Genomic DNA, 24,063 nt, shown 5'->3' on the forward strand with positions numbered 1-24,063 from the left:
GGAGCTGTGTGAGTACAGGGAGGAAGAGAAGAAACTAGTAAGAGAGAGCAAAAGATCTAAGCTGCCTTCTGTTTAAAAGCTGTTACCACACAGCAAGAATCTCTTTTGAGTCTATTTTAAACTGAACAATGAGAACAAGGTTTATCCTGATCCAATAGGGTGGGTGTTTGTATGTAGAAAATACAAACAAAGCAGATACCAGATATTAGATGTAATCGCAGACTGACAAGACTCCTATTATAATTTCCCTCAACTATAATTTAAAGTCACAAACTGTGAAAATTAGACCTAAACAGCCTAGCATCTAACCTCGGTCTCACCTCTGTAAATGTCATGTGACCACACTGTATTTGCCAGGCATTAGCACTTACATAGTTCATTTGAATTAGACTGTTGAAGCGATCACAGAGGTTAATTAATACAAAGAATGCAAGATAACCTCTGTTGTTCCTTTGCGTTTCTTTCATTTTTGATCATTATTTCACAAAGAAATGCATGATGGTATGTGGTATCTGATATTAATGCATTTATTAACCCAACACTTTACCTAAGATGTATTATTGTGACACCTGCTATCAATTTGGCTATGAAGGAATGTATGTTCTCAACCATTTTGGCTTATTTGCAGAACAGTTTAAAACCAGCATAAGGAGCATCCATCGCCAATGCTAATGATAAGACCAGTGTTAGCTTAAAGCAGCACATTTATTTGCAGCTTATTGTCTTTTGATTTGTTAATGCATTCTTTGATGTCTGTTCATTTTCAATTCCCATTGTCACTAAAGAAGAATTTAATGTTGCATGTTGCTTGACAAGTTGCAAATGGGACAGCTGGCATGACATTTAAAGGTTGTAGTGGTCATTTTCAAGTGCACCAAAGAGCATGTCAGATTCAAGACACCATGAAGATCTTGCACTATCAAAGTAAGTACAAAGTACACAACAGACAGAAGGATCAAAGTAGAGACACAGTGCAGGTATCTAGCAACATCCCTGTCATAAAGAAACGTTCACGGTAGATATGCTGACATGATTTCAGTGGTTTCAGTAAACCTCTGTAAAATCTGGAGATTACTGTGTGACTTTGTGGGGCACGGAGCCTTCATAATACCCACTTAATACCCACAGCCAGAAATCTGGCTAAACACGAATGTGGGAGCCGACATAATGACCAGCTTCAGACTTTAACTACGGTTCGTGTCAATCCAAACATCAAAGTAATAATTATGCATGTAAAATCTGGACAGTTTAAAAGTTCAACACTCAGACTTGGCATTAATGATACAATATGAAAAGAAAGCAATTTATTGCCTTAAGCCTGAGAGCCTAAGATGTTCTTTTCAAACTTCCAACTGACAAATAATAACAAAATCCAGTCACGAGTAGCTCCAGTGAGATTAAAATAAACAACTCCAGTTTGGAAGAGAAATAAAACACAATTATGTTATAGCCCGGTGGCGCCAGTGTCCGGCAGCCTCGCCTCTGTCAGTGCGCCCCAGGGTGGCTGTGGCTACAATGTAGCTTGCCATCACCAGTGTATGAATGTGTGCGTGAATGGGTGGATGACTGGATATGTAAAGCGCTTTGGGGTCCTTAGGGACTAGTAAAGCGCTATATAAATACAGGCCATTTACCATTTACCATAGCCAATTCAATCATCTAAGTACAAGGTGGCCTCTACACTGAAGAAGGTCCTGTGTGATCTTGTGTCCAGTATGACTGACCACCCATGTTTTCTATCCCATATAACACGAATATGTCTTTGTCATAGTGAAGGTGTAAAAAAACGATGAAATTATGGACCAGAAGAAAGAGTGGACTGCTTTAAATTGCAGTGTACAAAGTAAACATTTTGTCTTCTTGTTCTTTGTTTTTGGATACAACCCTCATGAGTCAAGTAAGGACCGACCTGACTGACAAGCTTGTTAACACAGAAGGACTGAATTGTATACACGTGTCTCTTCTCTGTTGTCTGCAGTGAGGTCCAAACAGTCAGCAGCACTGACAGCACTGTACCATGACTTATGAAGTTTCTTACAAACCCCCTTGAAACAAAGCTCCTATATGTTTGATCCTCACGTGTCACCTTGTTTCGAGTGCCTTTCAGCTTCTCAAAATACCCAATGACTTCCACAGGCCTTTCAGTATACAGACATAATTGTGGACCTATTGTTCGTATGTATGCTTATGTTTGTTTGCATGTGCAGCAGTGCTGGAGATAGGCTAACCCAGAAGGCTCCTCAAGGATTGTCCCTGGACAGCCCAAAGGACAATGAGTGGCCATAATCCAATCAATACTACAGAAAATTACCCTCAGATGCTGCACTGCACCACTAATGCAATAGCGAGACAGCTCACTAGAACATTAAAAAAAAAAACTCCCTACCCTGGAAGATCCACATATTGATATATGGTAGCAGTTAGACAGATCACATGTGAATTTAAGAGAAAAGACAAATAGTTTTAAACTTCACTGACTGAACAGTGAACTGAGTTTCACTAAGTACCTTCCCTGTTTGGTATACATGTGAAGGAAAAGCTCCTCGCTGTTGTTAGAAAGATATTAGTTTGGAAAAAAAAAAGAGCTATTATTTGGAAAACCGTGTATGTGTCATATTTTATCATTTTTCCAGCACTTTCATTACAGCAAAGGACCCAAAAAGCAGATCTCCGTGTGGTGTATGTATCCAAAAAAATACTCTGAGTCATGTGGAGTCAAATTAAAGAGGCTTTGTGATAATCATTGATATGACTCTCATGACCTGCACTACGATCCTTTTTTGTCTTTATTTGGCTTCTGCCAGTCTCTCTCTCTCTCTGTCTTTTCTCAAGCTCTAGCATCTACAATGGGAAATATCAAATTCAACTGAGCCTCTAATGTTTTAGTGTGAGCTACTGTATTCATTACAGCATCTCTGCCTAAATGGCTCAAATTATGAGCGCCAACTTCCCGAGACCTCAAACAGAAGCTTCAGCAGCTGAGAGAAGTTTCTCTAAAATTAGGCTCAAGGGTTTAGAAGGTTGTGCCTGTGGATATCAATGAGAGCAGACAGGATCACGGTGCACTGATCTTCAAATTTACAAACGCTACCGGCAAAGTTTCAAAGACCCCTTAGGGCACAACAAAGACTTAATGTGTGTGTGTGTGTGTGTGTGTGTGTGTGTGTGTGTGTGTGTGTGTGTGTGTGTGAGGGTCTGCGTGTGTTCGCTTACCTCCACAGACCTCTCCACTGATGTCTTCGCATTGACGGTCGTCACACTCACAGTTTTTGCCATGAACACGACTGTCCCCAGGTGGGTGGCAAGTACACTGTCCACACTGGCACTGACCTAGAAAAATAGAAACGTCTTCTCACATCTGAGCAGTTGTGTTGTGTTTTTAACAGAATAATCTTTCTTTGTCGGAAGTTGTTTATATAATCTATATTCTATTCTATTCACTCTGTAATTTTAGGAAACTGATTTGCATACTGGCTTTAGTGTAGAATTTACCTCTGAGATCTAAGTTATCATAGGTGCTAACCCTATATTTAGGAAAAAAGCTAAACTGCTGCTCACACTTATAGTGGGGGAAGTAATCATTCACGCCCCTGCTGAATTTGCTCCTTTGCAAAGAACTGACCAGTGTGAAATTTTTATGGTAGTTTCTTTATAATGGAGAGAGACTGAATATCAGCCAAAAATCCAGAAAAATAAAACGTATAGATTCATGTCACTGAGTAAAGTAAATATTTGATCCCCTACTACCCGGCTTGTTCTAGCCAGTCTGGATCTGCGCCCATGTGGCAGGCAGATTACAGATCACTCAGTCAATTCCAGATAATCCTGATCTCACTCCAACCTCTCCACAACCATGGGCAAAGATGGTGGGATGTCAGGAGGTGAAAGGATGTCAGGGCCTGCAGAAGGCTGGAAAGGGCCACAAGACCTACAAGAAGCTTGCTGAGAAGGTGACAACTGGGGGTGTGATTATTCAGACATGGAAGATATATATAATTACTATCAATCATCCTCCGTCTGGAGCTCCATGCAAGATCTTGCCTCATGGGATAAATGGTAAATGGATTGGTTCTTAGAAAGCGCTTTTCTACTCTGCTGGGCCATGTTGTATAAAACATGAGCCATGTTTTATACAACATGCCCTATTAACCCATTCATACGAGCACTTCTATGTAAGTGCTTTCTATCTAACATTCATACAACTTGGAGTTAGCATCTTGCCCAAAGATATTTGGCGTGCAGACTGGAGCAGCCAGGGATTGAACCAGAGTTTGTTAATGATCTGGGCTGTTGAGACCAGCAAGAACACAATTAGTAAAACACTACCCAGTAATGGACTGAAATATGAAAGGTCCCCTTGCTCAATAAAGTACTGTGGCGGAGGTGTGATCCCTGGCTCAGCTGCAGAGGAGGGGTGGTGCAGTGAGCTCAAGGGGCAGTGCCAGGGAGGTTGGAGGGACAGGTGGATGTGATTGTCCTGACAAGGATTTCCCTTTTTCAGTGACGTTGGACACGAAAGGGGAGAGGAGTGTGCAGCTGACTGGAAGTCGGCTGCTGAGTGTGCCGGAAAAAGTATTACTGTGTTCTCAATAAAAAGCTCAAAACGAACGAAAACACAGTGTGTCGGGTCCGAATCCTTTACAGGCACATATACAGGCCCGCCTTAAGTTTGCAAGTAAACATCTAAATAATTCAGAGAGGCTTGGAGAAAGTGCTGTGGTCAGATGAAACCAAAATGGAGCTATTTGGCATCAACTTGGCTTGTCGTGTTTGGAGGAAGAGAAAGGCTGAGTATGACATAAAGCCTAAAGAACACCGCACACCCAGTCAGGCACGGAGGTGGAAACGTTATGCTTTGGGGCTGTTTGCCCAGACCTCTACAACGGAGAGACCAAACAGCCATTTCATAAATGCATGGCACAGCATAGAAGAGCCACCTCGATGGGACAAGACTCGGCTGTCCGTCTGCATCTAAAGGACAAAGGTCACTCTTTCGAGGACACCAATGTTCACATTTTGGACAGAGGAGACAGACGGTTTGAAAGAGGAGTTAAAGAAGCCATCTATGTCCACTGTGAATGACCATCTTTGAACAGAGGGCGGGGCTTACGACACCAACTGTTTTGAGATCCCAGACGCCTTAACGCCCACTCACATCCTGGGCCATTTAACCTCAGTAAATCACATGATAGGGTGGGGCTAGGTTTCACAGTGGGTTCACCCGAAACCTTGGCTGATTGGGACCCACACCCGTTTTCACACCGTGGCTTGTGTGATTAGGTAGAGGATCAATAAGGGGTCCATGACCCTCTTGGGTACACTCCCATAGGGCTTAAAATCTGGGACCGTCAAACAATTGCTCTTAGACGCGAAGAAGCTTCTTGGATAAGAGGTTTCACTTCACAGACATAACCTAAAATATTTAGATAGTTTCTGTAAAGAGGAGCGCACCAAAATTCCATTGAGACGTGTGCAATCCTGGTGACAAATTGGTGTTTCTCCACCAAGTACCAAGTCATGTTTTGTGTGGCGATCAAATACTTATTTTGTTCAATTACATCCAAATCAATTTATAACTTTTAAGCAATGCATTTCTTTCTGCATTTTTGGTTGATATTCTGCCCCCAAACCCCTCCCCTAATTTTAATCAAGCTACCATTAAAATTAGAGACAGTTTTTTTTTAAGTGGGCAAATTTACAATTTCAGCAGGGGATCACATAATTATTCCCCCCACTGTACAGACTCTTTTCAAGCATCTGCATAAACAGCATGCTAACACAAAACTAGCAAACAATCTAACTGATATTTAAGCTGCGTATATGTCAACCACAGCTAAGCAGCAAGAGCCTGATCTAGAAACAGCGATAAGCAATCAGACTTGTAGCATTGTGGCCCCAATTTCTACTTGTACCTGTTTCTACACTGGGAGCACAGTGGCGATTGCTGTGAAGCGCCCTTTGGCCTGGTTTCCAGCTGTGCTGTCAGCTTTGTGTTAAAACAGAAACACTTAAAAGAAATATCATGTGTGTCCTCATTAGAATGAGGATTTGTATCAGTGTGTGGGACCATAGGTAAGATGAAAGTACAGCCGATGTCTGTGGATTTTAAAGAAAACAATAAAAACCTATTTAGTCTGTACCAAATCTTAAAATTAGGTAATTACAATCTAAGAGGAATATATTGGGACATGACATCATTTATTTAACAAAAACTAAGCAGAAATGCGGAAGCAGTGTGTGTAAAAACTAAATACACTTTCGGAATTAAGGCTACGTCCACACTAATGCGTTTTCGTTTGAAAACACATCATTTTCTCTCCGTTCTGGCCTCCCGTCCACACTGAGACGGCGTTTTCCCTCAAGGAAAACGCAGCGTTTTGAAAACGCTCTCGAAAACGCATACATTTTAAAACTGTGCTTTCGCATCACAGTGTGGACAGCAAAAACTGAGACTTTTTGAAAACGATGACACATTTTAGTCATTAGTCTCGACATTTTGCCGCGACGTTTCAACGAGCCGGAAAGTAAATAAGGGGCAGACAGAAATGAGGCAGGTCGAATTATCTTGCATTCCAGTACTGGACCGTAAGTGTTTTCGGCCGTTTCAATGTGGACGGACAGCTCTGTGACAACGACTGAAAACGATAGTGTGGACGTCGAGCGTTTTCAGACGAAAACGCCGTTTTCAAATCTATCCAGGCGAGTGTGGACGTAGCCTAAGAGAAAAATAATTGCACAAAGGGAATTTCTTGGTGCAATAAAGATTCTTAAATCACAGCACACACAGTGCCCCTCTTTTTCTTTTCTCTTGTTTTTATTGAGCTGGGTATGTCCTTTTTTTGCACAATCATTATTCACTCTGAGTATTTTCCCTGTTTGTTACCCTGCGGAGTACATTTTGTGTTTAGTGCCACCAAATTAGACCTAAAACACATCCATAATGTGTATGTGCCTGCCTTATCTTTCGATGACTCACTGGGGGAAATTAGGGGCAATAAATAGTGCAGAGCATGAATTTACAAGACAGCTACTCGAATGACAGCGTCATCTAATGTGTCGTCCATGTCACATCACTGTCACTTCTTATGACCACGCACTTCAGCATGCACAGACACAAACATAACAAGCTCTCGTCCTTCTTCACATACAACATACCACCATCTGCTCAGTGGACTCAGTTACCCTAGCAACCGGTGATGTCATAACACCCCTGCCTTATTGATTATCTCCATGGCCGTCAAGCCATCCACCAGTGTGAGTGTGTGCATGCGTGTTCATGTTTCGCGTGTGTTTCTTGCTAAAGTAAATGACACATTCATGTGCATGTCTTAAGATCATTTTCATTCCATTTTTGAAAAGTTGAGAACTAACGGATACTGCTCAAGAAATTAAAGGAACACTTTGAAAACACATCAGATCAACAGGAAAAAGAAATCATGTTGGATATCTATATTGATATGAACCGGGTAATATGCTAGGAACAAAAGGATGCCACATCATTTGATTGAACTGAAAATTATCAACCTAAAGAGGTCTGAATTCAAAGACACCCAGAAAATCTAAATTAAAAATGATGCAGCAGGCTAGTCCATTTTACTGAACTTTCATTGCAGCAACTCAAAATAGTACTAGTTTATATAGTTTGCATGGCCCCACGTGCTTGTATGCATGTTGTGGCCTTAACGTAATTTCAACGAGATTAACCTGAAAGCACTAGAAACACAACGAATATGACTGCACATTTACTCCGACATCATCCTAGTGCAAAGACAAGTGGAAGCAGACAAAAACAACAAGCATGCATACTACAAACTTTACATACATATATATATATATATATATATATATATATATATATATATATATATATATATATATATATATATATATATATATATATATATATATGATGTATGTATGTGTGTGTATATATATATATATATACACATATATATGTATATATATATACATATATATATATATATATAGCTTTTACCTGACTACCTCCTCCTAGATGCTGACAGATGTAGTTAAAGGCTGAAATCCTTGGAAATCTGTTTCATTGAAACCATTGAACAACAGCACTCAGATTCAAATTTGTCAAATTTTGGCTTCATCCTCAACTATCACATTCTCATGAATTGGCTGGATTCCAGTCTAACATAGCAATGAAACTATGCAAGCTGAATTTATCGGCTTTCATGTTTAGAGCATACTGCATGTGAGTTATTTGTACATATGGGTTCGTTCGGGGTCGTTACCTAGTCAGGTTAAAGTCTGATGTAGGCAACATTTGAAGAATTGAATTGATAGATCTGACCACTGATGCATGCAGTGTGGACATAGCAATATTTAAATATGCTTACATGCACAAACTAGTATGACTGATTATTCCATGACCACATAACTTCAATATTGGTAAGATTTTAAAATCATAATTTTGACATCAGTTTTCCGTGTTATCAAATTGCAGAGCTGAGAATATATTGTACTTACTTAAACATACTCTTACATGATTTGCTGTGATTAGCTTGAGGTCTGAACCATAAAGTAGTCTATAATCCAGCTGCTAGGTTAATTCAAGCATTCACCCTATATAAATCATGTACCTGATATGTATTAAACAGATGGCTACAGAGACAATTTTATATATGGACTTTAAATTTAAGCAAAAGGCAGGGCCACAAAATTGAACAGAATTGAGAAATGTCCCATCTACACTGTGTCTCATTCATCACATTTTCAAACAACAGCAAGTGGGCATAGGAGCCCATTGTTATGCCAAAGTGAGCACCAAAATTGTGCTGCACTGCCTGATCTGCATAAACACAACCACAGCTGTGACAATCCTTTCACCACAGAGCTGTGAAACTGACAAACATGCAGGCAAAAGTACAAAAAAAACCTCTTGGATTGCATCTACATTATCCGCTCTTTGCACCTGGAAAAATAAAAAAGCTCAAAAATGTCGATTTAAAGATTTAAATGTAAAATCAAATCCACTGCACAATATATTAAACAACGCGTGACCACAGTTAAAGAGTGCTTTCAACATTGTCAGTCTGGTTTTCCCTCCGGTTTAAGGTCTTTTCACTAAATTTCATTTTCATTTCAGCAACAGCTGCAATGAGTCCTCCAGCACAACAGGTATAATGCATTAAGCCTAATGATGGCCCCTTATGTGCTCATCCTTTGCTCATATGTCCTATCCCGTGATGTGAATGAAAGCATTCCATCAGCATTCAGTATGCAGCTAGATTCACTTTATGTACTAAGTTTATGATAGTCATCTAAAACCAATGTGGTAACAACTTCTTAGGGGATAAAAAAAATCAGTTTTGTTATACAGACAATTAACTATATTTCAAAACCTTGCAAATGACACAACATTGTAAGATTAAAAACATTTTTTTCAACTGCAGAAGGAATGTGCTATGTTAAAAAGTAGCACACACATACAGTGAATGTCTACTACAGGCCACACTAGAGAGCAGAGAAAGGAATCCCAAGAATCAGCAAAAAGATGTTGAAAGCAGGTGTTTCCGTCAGGACATACCAGAGTATAAAGAATGTACTCCACAAGCGTCTTGTCTCCATCTTTCAGGAAGAAGCTCTGAAGCTGCTGTTTCAAATTTCAAGGCCTTTCCTCTCAGACTAACATCTGTACCAGCCTCATTCATCCATGCCTAAGTGATTTTCTGTGTCTGTCTCCTTCAGTTTCTCTCTTTCTCGCTCTGTATCTTCCCTCCCACCTTGCTTCCTGTCTTCCTTTTTATTGTTTACATCTTTTGATATCACAGTCATGCAATGAACACATTCTTTCCAACCGTTGTGAGTTTCTAAGCACTACATCATTGCTACAGACAGAAAACAACTAGAAGAAAATTTTTTGTTTCCCTCGACAAGGGTTAGAGAATCTCAGCCTAGAACTGTACCGTATCTCATAGTTTCCAAATCCTAATTCTCATTTAGGTGTATGAACAGGAAACCAACAACAGTGAGATACGTTGCCAGGCTTTAAACGCTTACTGAATGGGCTGGAAACATTTTTTTTTAATGCAGTTCTGAAAGGGAAGCATTCATGAATCCCATTAATTGTTCCATTGCACTGTGTAAATTGAAGTTTCATTTTGTTGCAGCTTTTGGAGATAATTTAAAGGAAGTATAAGAGGAATTAAAGTTAATTAACTCTCTGTGCACAAGTTAATCTTTTCTGGTTCATTATGTGGTGGGGAACGTCATATGTCCTCAATCACGCCATTGGTTTGAGGCCGTCTTCCTGGCACAATATGTAATGGTGATACATTAGAAAAAGGCACAAAATGGTTCTGTTTTGCCTGCTTGTTGTTGTTGTTCAGTTGAACCTTGTGATGTTAACTTTTCTGTAATTTGTTGTCTCCATGGTAGCAACCGTGCACTCAGGTGTAATCAGCAGCTCCTTCGCCCATGGGTGAGAGTATAACATGCAGTACAAAGCACACATATCCTCCCTTTCCATTTCCAGCTGCAGAAAAGCTATACATCCCCCCCTGACTTCCCACACAGTCAAGTGAATCAATGCTTCACATTAACCCCTGACATATCTGCAGAGTCCAGAGACCAAGCAAGTTTTGTCCCTGTAGAACTGCCCACTGCCTATATTATTAGGTTCAATCAGTGTGCAACCAACAGAATAGCAAAGGCTTTACTGTACCATCTCCTGAGGTACAGACATACTGCCAGGTATTTCCCAGAAAAATTACAACAGTGTTTAGATACACTGAACAATGGCTTACACAGCACTGTAAAGCTGATTGATTAAGGTTGCTGCATCAGTGTAAAAAGGTACAAGAGAAGACACCCAAGTGTATGCAGCAGACTACCAGACAATTTGTCTTATTAACAAATGGCTGTAGCATCCTTTAGAACAATGCAGGCTGTCAATGCAAGGACAACTGTGCATTGTGCATTGTTAACTTTGGATGATGGTAAGAACTTGTTGTTTTTTGTCGTCTGGCAATGTGCATTACATGACTGAGACTGATGATCAAAGATTTTTTGGTTTGTTTTCTTTTTCTACACCTCGCTAGAGACTTTAAATCTAAAATCAAATTTGAGATACACACTATGAATAAAATGAGAATAAAAGCTATTCGTAATTTATGGAACTATATCTTCTTTTAGGCGCACTGCTACGCTCCTGGATATCGTATCATCACACGCTGGCTGAATACTTTGCACAAAAATGTGAGAAGTTATGAATCAGGAACGGTTTGATAACTAATGAATCATTAATGAGTAGCTCCTAAATAACTGTAACTACTCAGCAGATGTTGACTAGAGAACAGAATGTGAGAGATCATGTAGATGAATCATTTGATAATTATTAGTTCATACAGTTCTTTCTGCATAAGCAGTTTCTGACTAACTCTGAACTCGTCACATGCTACAAAACATGGAGGATATGTATATGTCCTTATCAGTCTTCTTTTGTGCACCCTCTGTAATGTGTCACGGTGTGTGCTGAATAGTTTTAAGTGAGTCAAATTCAGTAGCAATGGAGCGTTTAGCGTTTTCCTCCAAATACCAAACACCTGGCAGCGTCTGAAACTGAAATATTCATTAACCTTCTAGATTTTTCGGACATCGATATCCAAACGTCTGCTGCAGTCTGACCATAAATGCCAAGCCTTTTTCTAGATCTTATTCTTACATCATCCATTTGGTATTTAAGTTTAATACCATTTATTGTAGATATGCCCAGAAGCGTTTAAGCCCACTTCTTGTAATGATTAATCAGTGCTGCTTTGCAAAAAATGACTCATTTGTTTCTCACATTGTTGACTGAAAAGCTTTCAGCTATGTAAACACCTAGTTGTTTCTTAATTAACTGTTTGTGTGTGGTCTCGTTCCATATTTTTTTACCTTTGCCTGCTCAAGCAAAAGCATGTTTCTGGAGTACAAAAAAGCTTTTTTAAAAACACTTTTTCCTCCATTTCTCAAATTCATAATATGTATATTAGAGTCCTATATGAACACACAGATTTCTGCCAAAGACAGAATAGCAGTTATTTAGATTGAGATATTTCTGTCTGCACTGTTTTGTGCGAGCTCTGCTCCCTCCTTCGAAGTGGGGGAAGAAGATAAGAATGTTACACAATTCTGTGTACCAGTCAGAATTTAGCAATATCCAAATATACACCGGTCATGCATCTGATTGTACAGTCCCTTAAACCAGATCCACGCAATCCTGGAAATGTTATATCTGATCTTTTCGCTCTTCTAGTCATGAATATTTGAAAATTGTTGAAAAATATTTTGAATGTAGGTGGCAATACACAATGTCATCACCTCTATTACACTGATCTTCCACATCTACTACATATACTATTCCCCCACTTTCCCTTACTATCTTACTATCGTCCAGCAAAGATTTGTGGATGCACGACTTTGAATAAACACAAAACACCTGGACCTTTGCTTCGTTAGCAGAACCACTGGTTCAGTAGCTGAATCTACTATTAGTATTAAGCCCCACTTTTACAGGTACCAAGAAAACAAGCTTCCTCTGTCTAGAAGCGCCACCTATGAATTACACAGTGCACTGTAATAAATCTAGACACAACCACCTGTAGTCTGAGAGTTAGTTGACATTGTTGCCAGAAAAGATTGTAACTAAATGTATATAACACATCCAGAAAAAAACCTTCACACACACACATATATATAAGTATGAGGACAAATGCACATCACAGCTCACAAACCAGATAAAAAAAACTAGCGCGTGTAAGGCTTCATTATGCTCACACATTTTAATGCATACTGCTGTATAACACAAGAGTCGAGCGATCGCTGTTAAGATAATGGCTCGGTTAGAGACGCCATCACATTTGACTGATGTCTGTAAAACGCTCAGAAGGATGAATAAAGAGATGCGCAATTCTGGAAATGACCTATTTTACTCCAAGAGGTAAAAGCAGAGTGCAAGCCTGCTATGGTAACCATAGCAACAGGCAGACCAGGTACCTCGTCCGAAGCAGGGCAAATTGGACGTTCCTCTGCACTTCTTCAAACTGCTTTCCAAAGACAGGGAACAGGACAGAGGATGCTCACACTTATTCCCTGCCCACCCTTCCTTGCAGTCACACCTGCCACAGTTGCATTGGCCATGACCTGCCGAAAGCATAGAGGAAGAGTTGGTGAAAGCAGGGTTTGTGCAGAAAACTATTATAATTTAATAAATGGAAAGCTCCATAGTAGCATCTATTATACTTTGTTCATTAATTCTTTGGAGAAATCATGAAAAGGTCACATTTACCGCTCCCCAGTTTATCGTTAAGTTATATAGGAAGTTTACTGTTATGGCTGAAAAGTTGTACCAAAGCAATAAGAGTAGCATACAAAGTGCTGTTGGTGTTTGCTAAGTTAATGGGACTGCAGTTTCTTAAAGATGAAACAGAAATTAGAGTAGCTGTAACTTTGTCACCAGCCCTTCTTTGAAAAATTAGTTCAACATTTTGAAGAATAGACTTTTCTTATTATTATTTATTTAGGTTATCACACTAGCAGTCAGCAAAGCAAAGTAGTCAGACTACAAAACCCTCATCATGTGTTTGAATCTGTTTTTTAACCATACAGAGCTTGCTGACCTGAGCAGAAGTCATCTGTGTAGCGGTCATATGTTGCATGACAGTTCCTCTCGTCGCACTCGCAGGTGTCTCCATGAATATCTCCCCAGTCACCAGAGGGATCAACATCATGGCAGTTACACTCTCCACACACGCAGGTCCCTAAAACACACAAACACACATCCTGTAAATTGTGTTTTCTTTCTACACTGGTCATTAATCTTTCAGATTAATCAGGCCAAAAACAGTGAGTAATGTCAAGTTCCAAATCGCTGTTTTCCATGTATGTTGGTGGGGATAGGAGCGCATACGTTTCCTCTTGCTGAAAGGCTATAACTTCCTTTTTTTCCCTTTATCTTTGTATCTGTCCATCTGTATGTCTCGCTTTTTTATTTGTTTCACGTCTGAGCAAGACCGTCAGCTGAGCAGTATCCATTGGAAATCCCATTTTCTCTTATCAGCAGTGACAGAGCATGGGGAACCCCAGGGGAGCAGGCCAGCTGGCAGGCCTGTAGGCTGTAGCTGGTGCGTGTCTGGCCCTTGGCCCTCCGCTTCGTCTCTCTCACTACCTCATAACCCTGGGGTTCTGGATTAATAGACCCATGCACTTTTATGTCTGATACAAATGTCACAGTGGAGCTTCACCAGAGCAGATTACAGCACCTGTAACGGTCATTGATCACAAATGTTTTATAATCACTAAAAATCAGGATGCCATTTGGAAATGTTCCAAATACCTGTTATTTCAGAATTTGAAATGACACATTCACTTGTATATGTTTTCAATGTATTCAGCTTTTGACATCCTGTGGTTGGTTTACTTCCGATATAATCTCTACTGGAAAGACTGTGTAAACCAAACGGATAAAGGGAGGGATCATCTTGTGATTGCTGTCAGTCAATTTAATCATAGAGTATGAGCGCGAGATGAAGGTTACTCATGAACAAAATGCAGGAGAGAGGAATAACATGTCACAATCTCACACAAAACACTTCAAATCTTTACATCTGTACACGATGATGAAATCAAATCGCGCCTCAGTGTAATCGTCAGACTTGATCCATTGCCTATAATCTCCAGGAATTATCTTCACAGTGCTTTTTGGATTAATTCAGAGCGAAATTGTTGCATGTCACATAGGGACAGGACTTGAGAATTGTCCCCATAAAATCCTATACTGAATTGTTCAACTTCTTGGAATTACTTAGCAAGTAAGCCAATCACATGAGAACTTTAAGATGACAAAGCAACAAGGTGATATATACCGGTTTTTAAATTGTGTCGATAAGCCACGTAAAACCAGAGTCATGATAAACAATATATGCGCGGTGTTTTTTCCTCAATAGTTTCATCACGTTTACTGTCTAAGGACAGCGCAGCAAGCACTCTCTGCTTATGAGCAAAGAAAAACCAAAACCAAACAAAAAACAGCCCTTTCGTGTTGGTGGAAAAATGCACCATGTCGACCAATCAAAAATGACACGGCAACGTGACATTTGGTTGTTTAGGAAGAGGTGGAAGTTTTAGGAGTTCAGCATGTTTGGAGTGTGTAGTTAATGTGTTGTCTTGTGTAGTTAGTATGTAGTGTTGTGGATAGTTTTGTGTTGTGTATCAGAATAATGAGGCGACTGCTGTCTCCAGGTAGAAAACAGGAGTGATACACCTGCTGCTGTCAGACCTGCAGGTATCAGGCTGTGATGTTCTCCTTTAAAGTAGGCAGAAATTTTTGAAGTGGCACAAATAATTTGTGTGGCATCTCATTGAATGCAGAACACCTGATTGTTATGTAAATAGTTTGAAATGATTATAAAAAAAATAACTTTGTTGTTTGCAAAACTTGTGCATATGATTTTAAAATCGACAATTTATATTTGCATTTAAAGTTACAAAATATGATTCATTAAACCTGTTTGTGGTTGTTACAGTAAAAAATGTAACTTTTTCTACTCGAATTTTATGTTTTTTTGTCTGATTATAGATCAATTGTGTTAACACAGTATGTCAAAATGAAAACATAACTGTAAATTCAGACACGTCAGGTTGTGCTGAAAAGAATGATACCACACAAGGCAAAGTAAATAGTTTTTAAAGTTGAAATGTAGAGGAAACATCGAAAGTAGTTAAAAATGGCCAATTATACCCTAGACCAGCGGTCCCCAACCTTTTTTGCGCCACAGACCGGTTTATGCTCGACAATATTTTCACGGACCAGCCTTTAAGGTGTCGTGGATAAATACAACAAAATAAAACTAGTACCGGTACTGAAAAAAAGAAGATTTATTCATAACACACGTGAAAAGACCCAGGAAAACCGAGTTAACGATAAAAACGATAACAAAATAACGCTGAAAACCGATAAAAACCCTCAAAACCATACATTTCACACCTGAGCCTCAACTCTCGCGGCCCGGTACCAAACGACTTACGGACCGGTACCGATCCGAGGCCCGGGGATTGGGGACCGCTGCCCTAGACCAGCGGTCAGCATTAAATCAGCATTAAAGCGAATAATCGCTTTAATGCTGATTATTCGCTTTAATGCTGATTTTATCTGTTGTCACGCTCTGTTTTGTAATTTTAACTTATTTTATGTATTTTATGACTATTGTTCCTTTTATTAATTGTGTTTTTTGTAAGGTGACCTTGGGTTTCTGAAAGGCGCCCTCAAATAAAATGTATTATTATTATTATTATTTCTTGGCCCAGTCTTGACGTTTCAGCTTGTGTGTCTTGTTCAGTGGTGGTCGTCTTTCAGCCTTTCTTACCTTGGCCATGTCTCTGAGTTTTGCACACCTTGTGCTTTTGGGCACTCCAGTGATGTTGCAGCTCTGAAATATGGCCAAACTGGTGGCAAGTGGCATCTTGGCAGCTGCACGCTTGACTTTTCTCAGTTCATGGGCAGTTATTTTGCGCCTTGGGTTTTCCACACGCTTCTTGCGACCCTGTTGACTATTTTGAATGAAACGCTTGATTGTTTGATGATCACGCTTCGGAAGCTTTGCAATTTTGAGACTGCTGCATCCCTCTGCAAGATATCTCACTATTTTTGACTTTTCTGAGCCTGTCAAGTCCTTCTTTTGACCCATTTTGCCAAAGGAAAGGAAGTTGCCTAATAATTATGCACACCTGATATAGGGTGTTGATGTCATTAGACCACACCCCTTCTCATTACAGAGATGCACATCACCTAATATGCTTAATTGGTAGTAGGCTTTCGAGCCTATACAGCTTGGGGTAAGACAACATGCATGAAGAGGATGATGTGGACAAAATACTCATTTGCCTAATAATTCTGCACTCCCTGTATAAAGTATAAAGTATACTTGAAATGTACCCATATATAGTGCTGTTATTTCCACGTCTGTTAAAGTAAACCTTAAGTAAACCAGGTTGGAGTAGCTTTCAAGGACATAATCTTTTATTTTAAATGACATTTCTAAGACTCTGGATTTATAGTAGTTTAAAGTCATAAGCAATTTGATGAAAATGTGACAAATTTGCTGGTAATGTATAGTAATTCAAATCTTTAACATCATATTAACATCCTTTGCCATTTGTTAATATATGTTGAAGTATGGCTAAAGAAATTAAAGCAAGATAATAGAATAACAGGCTGAAGAAAGGAGTTGATAAGAAGTCTCATTGAGATTAAAAATCTCTTTTTCAAGAGAGATCAGGACAAGAGGGCCCCTGTTACGTGCTACTGCTGTTTCATTAGCGCAGTGGCTGCTCCACTACAAGTCAGTTGTTCATGCTATGTCAGTTGTGCACTAGACCATAATTTTGCAGCTCTGTGATGAGACTCTGTCCATGTAGCCTACCATTTCAGCCTACCACTTAGCCAGCCCTCAGCCAGTTCACTGTAATTAATTTTTGAGAGACTTACTGAAATCCCACAGGATCACTTGAGCTAGGTTAGTGAAGCTGTTTTGCTGACTGCTTGTCCTCCAAGCAATGAGTTTGAACTCATGACTCACGACAACGACTGCAATCAACTTGTAGTAACATCTGACAGATGATCAGAGGAAACAGGGTAAACCTGAGCTCAATTATGAGTGTCACTGAAAAGGCTATGAAAACTTGCGTACATTGCGTTAATTAAATTGCATGAAATTAAATGAACAAATTTCAAGCAATCTTTGTTCACTTTGTCATTATCAAGGACTGTGTAGAATTTTTTTAAGGTGAAAAATGAATGTAATACATTTTGGAATAAAGCTGTAACAGGACCAAATGTGGAACTAGTGAAGCAATGTGAATATTTTCAGAATGCCATGTAAGCTGTTTGTCATTTTCAGATATTATTTACTAATAGGATTGGTACTAAATGATAAAGATTCCTTTCATGGCACAAGCATTCGGGGAGAAAAAATAGACTGGAAGACATTACCGAAAACATCGAAGAAGAACAGAACAAAAACAAATGTATAAATTGTTTGATTGCTTGTAGCACAGAGTGTTTGTTTCCCTCTTTATAATGCAGCAAACAGACAGGAAATGAATTTGACCCCATTTAGAATGTTTGCTTCCTGTTCCCTAGCAACACACTTCTACTGAAATAGATATTATCAGAGCCCTCGAATAGTGAGAGCCTCATCAGCCGGGGTTCAGAATACAGGATCATCATGTAGTTCATGTAGACTTTAGATAGTTCCCAGAGTACCTTGCAGAGATCTTTCTTTGGTAATTAGTAGTCAAAATGCATTGAGCTACAGTAGTTCTTATACCACAGTAAAGTGTTTTATAGTTAATCTTTGTATATATGTTTTTATGTAAAAAATCGTTTTTCTTATTTTGGCATAAGGATACGTGTCTATGCTTATGAAACACATCGCTCCTTTAACAGTTTAACGATTAAATATTCAAATGCAAAACAAATATATTGACCACTTTCTGTGTGAGACACAAACCATCCTGCATGCAGATAAATCTGCTATGAAATTAGATTTACAACAGATTTCAGATTTCAGGCATGTTTTAACAGGCATTGTAAGATACTTCTTATTTTAGGAGGCTTAAGTGGTATTAATACATATTTGTGTGTTTAACATAAACATAGGGCTGCTCGATTATGGCAAAAATGATAATCACAATTATTTTCACTGAAATTGAGATCTCGATTATTTGACGATATTTATTTAACCCTTTAAGACCTACCATAGAACCAAGTCCGCCAGAGCTTATATATTTTTTTTTACATGTTGTAGTGCCATTTTTGGGAGCATTTCAAGTTGCTATACATCAATACAACTGTTATAGCCCATATTTTAATAATATGTATGCATTAAGTCCATAGTAATTACATTAATTACAAAAAAGTGCAATAAACTACAAAAAAATTGAAAATCATTTTTGTTTTTTTTACATATATTTCTACTTGGAGAAATTTAAGAGGTTTATCCCTCAAAACTTTAAATACAAAAAAGTTGCAAAAAATAGTTTCCCACCACAGGAAATTTATTTTGAGCGTCTTCATAGTTTTATTTTGGAGATACAGCAATTTTTATATACTGCAGGAAAAACAAAAAACAATCCTATGATGCAAATTTGCAAAGAAAACAGCAGGTGCATCAAAATAAACTATTTCCAGCAGTGCAATTCGAGTTCTAAGCATCACAGAAACTATTCAGAAAAGTCAAACATGACCAGTATAGGCTTTTAAGGCCTACAAGTAAAGAACTACATTTTCCGCGAAAATGACATTACTTCCGGTTTCAGACAGGAAATGGCGGACATGCGATAGTTTGCGTTTCGTTTTCATTGTGGGAAGTGTTACGAACAGCTGATCTGATCGGCAAAGCTGTTTCTGGAATATTATGTTTTTGTTCCTGCAAGCTCTTTTTATGCAATTTTTGCAAAGCTTTATGTGGAAGGAAACCGTGACCGAGGACAAGCTGATGACATAAGATGTAAGTACAACTCCTCCGGTTTCATATGCAAAACTAATTATTGCGCTAGCTTACGCGGTTCCGGTTCTACAGGGATTTAAAGGGTTAACAATAACAATGTATTGGATAATGACTTTAAAAAATAATATAAAATAGTGTGCAAATACTGATAACAGTGCAAATGTTTGCAATATAAAAAATAAATGAAAAATGTAAACATCTATGTTTAGTGAACTTTGCAGTGTTGCTCTGTGGTGCAGCTATGACACCATAGCAAAGTTTACACACTATGTCTAATTGAGCCCAGTTCTGACTCCGCGAACCCATAATGTTTCCACACCACTGAAGTTTTTTTTACCTCTCTTTTCAACCAATGGCAGTCACTCTCCTCTCGAAATAACTTCTGCTTAGCTTTCCGAGCTTCCCTCGGGTCCTCTTAATTGTTGTGACGCGTGTTCGAGATGCAGAGAAGTGCGCTCGATTTGCCACACGGAGCAGCGCGAGAGTAAAGCATGAGGGAGGGGCTAATAATCGGCTCAGTCATTTGCAATGATCGTTGAAAGCCCAGATCGTAATCGTGATTAAAATTCGATTAATTGAGCAGCCCTACATAAACACACATTTCAGTTTTTTGGTTGGTTTAATTTAAAAAAAACAATCTTAGATTATATGGATTGAAACAACAATGACAAATAAATGTAATGTAAAGCAATGATATTCAAGCACTACATTTAAACTTTTTTCTGACAGTTACCACACCATGGTGAGCACATGTTTGCTTTATTAAAAATAAGAAAAAAGTCAAGCTTGAAACACTCAAGGAAATGAGTCTCCCAGTCAGGGTGCTGTCTCACTGTGTGACAGTCTTCAGGCTGAATTGTACTGGGGTTCTACTGCTGAGAGATAGATTGAAGAGAGAAAAAGACAAAATGTTGGACAAGCCTCTAAGTGCATTAGGAGAAAACATTTTTCATACCTGGCATTTTATTTTAAACTCACCTTGTGTTTTCAGTCTCATTTTAGTCCCTCTGCTCTTGTAATATAATACAGACAGTAACAGTTAAAAAGACCATAAAACTTATGAAACAATATTTACGAGACTTCTCAAATCTGTTCTCTGCCTCTTCATAGCAATATATCACAAAAATAGCTGTTTCGCTGATTGTTGTACAATTACTGTTTTACCATAGTAGGTTATACCCACAGTGGATATATTTATTTAATTAGACCAAACCGCTGTGTGTTACAGTATAATGTTATATTTAGCTAGAAAACTCACACTTTGAAGTCTTTAAAAAAAAAATCATAATGTCGATTGAAACAACATCCTGGTTTCTGGTTAATATTACATGCTTGCTAGCTTAATCTGGCATCATTTAACATGTTAAAAATTGGATAATAATGATAATAACATGGTTTATTGGTCGATGTAATTTGATTTATGCATGCCAGAAACATAGTCTTGTTTTTTTAAGTATCTTACCTTTAAAAATGAATTCCAAACTTCTACGCTGCTATTTCTGATGACGCGATAGGCACATGTTGCAAATTGAATTAGTGGTAGATCTAAATTCTTTAAGCCCCTATAAAATGATCAGTGGGGCTATTCAGGTCTTACAGAAATGTTTAACATCCAGACATCCATGAAAAAAGATCCACAAGGTTTAGTGGAGTAAAGTTACAAGAACGTTAGCTTGCAAGTTTCTATTCGAAGATGATATACCTGAAATACCTGCTTTAGGTATTTCTAAAAAACAACATTGTACAGCTCTGCTATAGCGATGGACAGCAGAGTAAATAGCTGAGACATTTGTGGGGCTAGTGAAATTGCTGACATATAATTATTATTATGTGCCACCTGGTGGTGAGCTACAGAGCTATAATTAGGCAACTAGAAATTCTTCAAAGTTCATCTTGAGGGTTCCTGATAGACAAAGAAAAATATCATCAAATAATCATCAACTAAAACACAAAATGCGGGTGTCTTTTGAGTTTTTTTCCCTTCTGACTTTAAGTTTTCTGACTTCTGATTTTTGTTTCTGCACTTTGAGAATAAAGACAGAATTCTGTCCTTGGTGCATGATCTGAAAATGTAACCAGCATAATACTCTTCAGTCAAGCATTTTGTGGCTTTCTAATCAGCGACAGCAAACATATGTGTATGTTTATATTTCTTATGTATAACTGTGTACATGACCTGTGTATATTATGATAATACTTTCATTTCAAATTTGTGATTACAGTTTAATAAATATAAAAAACAAAAATCAAACACGATGTTCCAGGTAAACAGACCTCTGTTGCTGCAGATTTTGCCATCTGGAGATGTGCATCTCTGCCTGCTTTCCCATGGGCTCATGTCACACTGGAACTCACATTTGTCTCCATGCCAACCAGCAGCACAGTAACAGTTTCCACAGTAACATTGGCCATGCCCTGGAAGCAGATCACAGAGGAACAGCTGATGAGATTTCCTCCAAAATGTATTTTGACAAATGGTGATTACTGTCCTGGTGATTAAGTCATATTTTTGGTAATCCAAACTCTACTTTTTCCTTTAAAAAAAAGAAGTGAGTATTAAATTTAAAAAAAAAAAAAGCAGCATATGTAAGTTGTAATTGTATATAGTTAATGCATGAGTTTTTTTAAGGAAACCAAATGAGCAAAGGCAATGCATTTCTATTCTTTTATCACAGTAAAACACAATATGTGTTACAGTAGTTGGGTTTTTTTGTACCAAAATCCAGCATTGGTTATACAAAGATGCATTCTATGTTTAGGGGGAGAGTAAAGGGCTGTGTCAGCAAATGCAGGGCACACCTCCGCAAATCTCTCCAGTTTCCTCATCCAGGCACTCGCTGTCATCACACTCACAGAAACGTCCTGTTACCATGCCTCTGTTGTCTTCATTGTCACACATGCAGCTACCGCAGTGGCAGGTTCCTATGGGAAACACAAACTTTAGACACAGTTTGTTGGAAAATGTCAGATTTCAATAAAGAGCAATTCAACACCTAGAATCTAGCGCTGTTAACTGGAAGCACTGTCTGTACTGTACATCAATAGTTCTAAATTGTTGTCTGACTGTGTGTGCGTGCAGTAACTCGCACCGTTCCCTTTTGTAATTATGTGCTAAAGAAGCAGAAGGCTAGACAGGCACATGCTGTGAATACATTTGCATTTCTATACAGGCCACATACGGTACAATACACACTCACACATATACATTCACTACACCAACAAACATGAACGCATCACAGACACATAAACATACAGTGGGGCAAAAAAGTATTTAGTCAGCCACCGATTGTGCAAGTTCCCCCACCTAAAATGATGACAGAGGTCAGTAATTTGCACCAGAGGTACACTTCAACTGTGAGAGACAGAATGTGAAAAAAAAAAATCCATGAATCCACATGGTAGGATTTGTAAAGAATTTATTCGTAAATCAGGGTGGAAAATAAGTATTTGGTCAACAACAAAAATACAACTCAATACTTTGTAACATAACCTTTGTTGGCAATAACAGAGGTCAAACGTTTACTATAGGTCTTTACCAGGTTTGCACACACAGTAGCTGGTATTTTGGCCCATTCCTCCATGCAGATCTTCTCGAGAGCAGTGATGTTTTGGGGCTGTCGCCGAGCAACACGGACTTTCAACTCCCGCCACAGATTTTCTATGGGGTTGAGGTCTGGAGACTGGCTAGGCCACTCCAGGACTTTCAAATGCTTCTTACGGAGCCACTCCTTTGTTGCCCGTGCGGTGTGTTTTGGATCATTGTCATGTTGGAAGACCCAGCCTCGTTTCATCTTCAAAGTTCTCACTGATGGAAGGAGGTTCTGGCTCAAAATCTCACGATACATGGCCCCATTCATTCTGTCCTTAACACGGATCAGTCGTCCTGTCCCCTTGGCAGAAAAACAGCCCCATAGCATGATGTTTCCACCCCCATGCTTCACAGTAGGTATGGTGTTCTTGGGATGCAACTCAGTATTCTTCTTCCTCCAAACACGACGAGTTGAGTTTATACCAAAAAGTTCTACTTTGGTTTCATCTGACCACATGACATTCTCCCAATCCTCTGCTGTATCATCCATGTGCTCTCTGGCAAACTTCAGACGGGCCTGGACATGCACTGGCTTCAGCAGCGGAACACGTCTGGCACTGCGGGATTTGATTCCCTGCCGTTGTAGTGTGTTACTGATGGTGACCTTTGTTACTTTAGTCCCAGCTCTCTGCAGGTCATTCACCAGGTCCCCCCGTGTGGTTCTGGGATCTTTGCTCACCGTTCTCATGATCATTTTGACCCCACGGGATGAGACCTTGCGTGGAGCCCCAGATCGAGGGAGATTATCAGTGGTCTTGTATGTCTTCCATTTTCTGATGATTGCTCCCACAGTTGATTTTTTCACACCAAGCTGCTTGCCTATTGTAGATTCACTCTTCCCAGTCTGGTGCAGGTCTACAATACTTTTCCTGGTGTCCTTCGAAAGCTCTTTGGTCTTGGCCATGGCGGCGTTTGGAGTCTGACTGTTTGAGGCTGTGGACAGGTGTCTTTTATACA

General features: G+C 39.1%; 1 protein-coding gene across 1 annotated transcript in view; it reads right to left on the reverse strand.

The window, feature by feature from the left end:
- The window catches only part of itgbl1 (integrin, beta-like 1), a 51,600-nt gene that overhangs the window by 10,640 nt on the left and 16,897 nt on the right, over nucleotides 1-24,063 (reverse strand). The window contains exons 4-8 of the mRNA XM_026145927.2: nucleotides 22,317-22,439; nucleotides 21,792-21,932; nucleotides 13,629-13,769; nucleotides 13,006-13,152; nucleotides 3,214-3,330 (exon numbers count right to left, since the gene is read on the reverse strand). Coding sequence (XP_026001712.1) covers nucleotides 3,214-3,330; nucleotides 13,006-13,152; nucleotides 13,629-13,769; nucleotides 21,792-21,932; nucleotides 22,317-22,439 — 669 coding nt within the window. The remainder of the gene's footprint in view (nucleotides 1-3,213; nucleotides 3,331-13,005; nucleotides 13,153-13,628; nucleotides 13,770-21,791; nucleotides 21,933-22,316; nucleotides 22,440-24,063) is intronic.

This window comes from Astatotilapia calliptera, chromosome 16, assembly GCF_964374335.1.
Source record: "Astatotilapia calliptera chromosome 16, fAstCal68.1, whole genome shotgun sequence".
Taxonomy (NCBI): Eukaryota; Metazoa; Chordata; class Actinopteri; order Cichliformes; family Cichlidae; genus Astatotilapia; species Astatotilapia calliptera.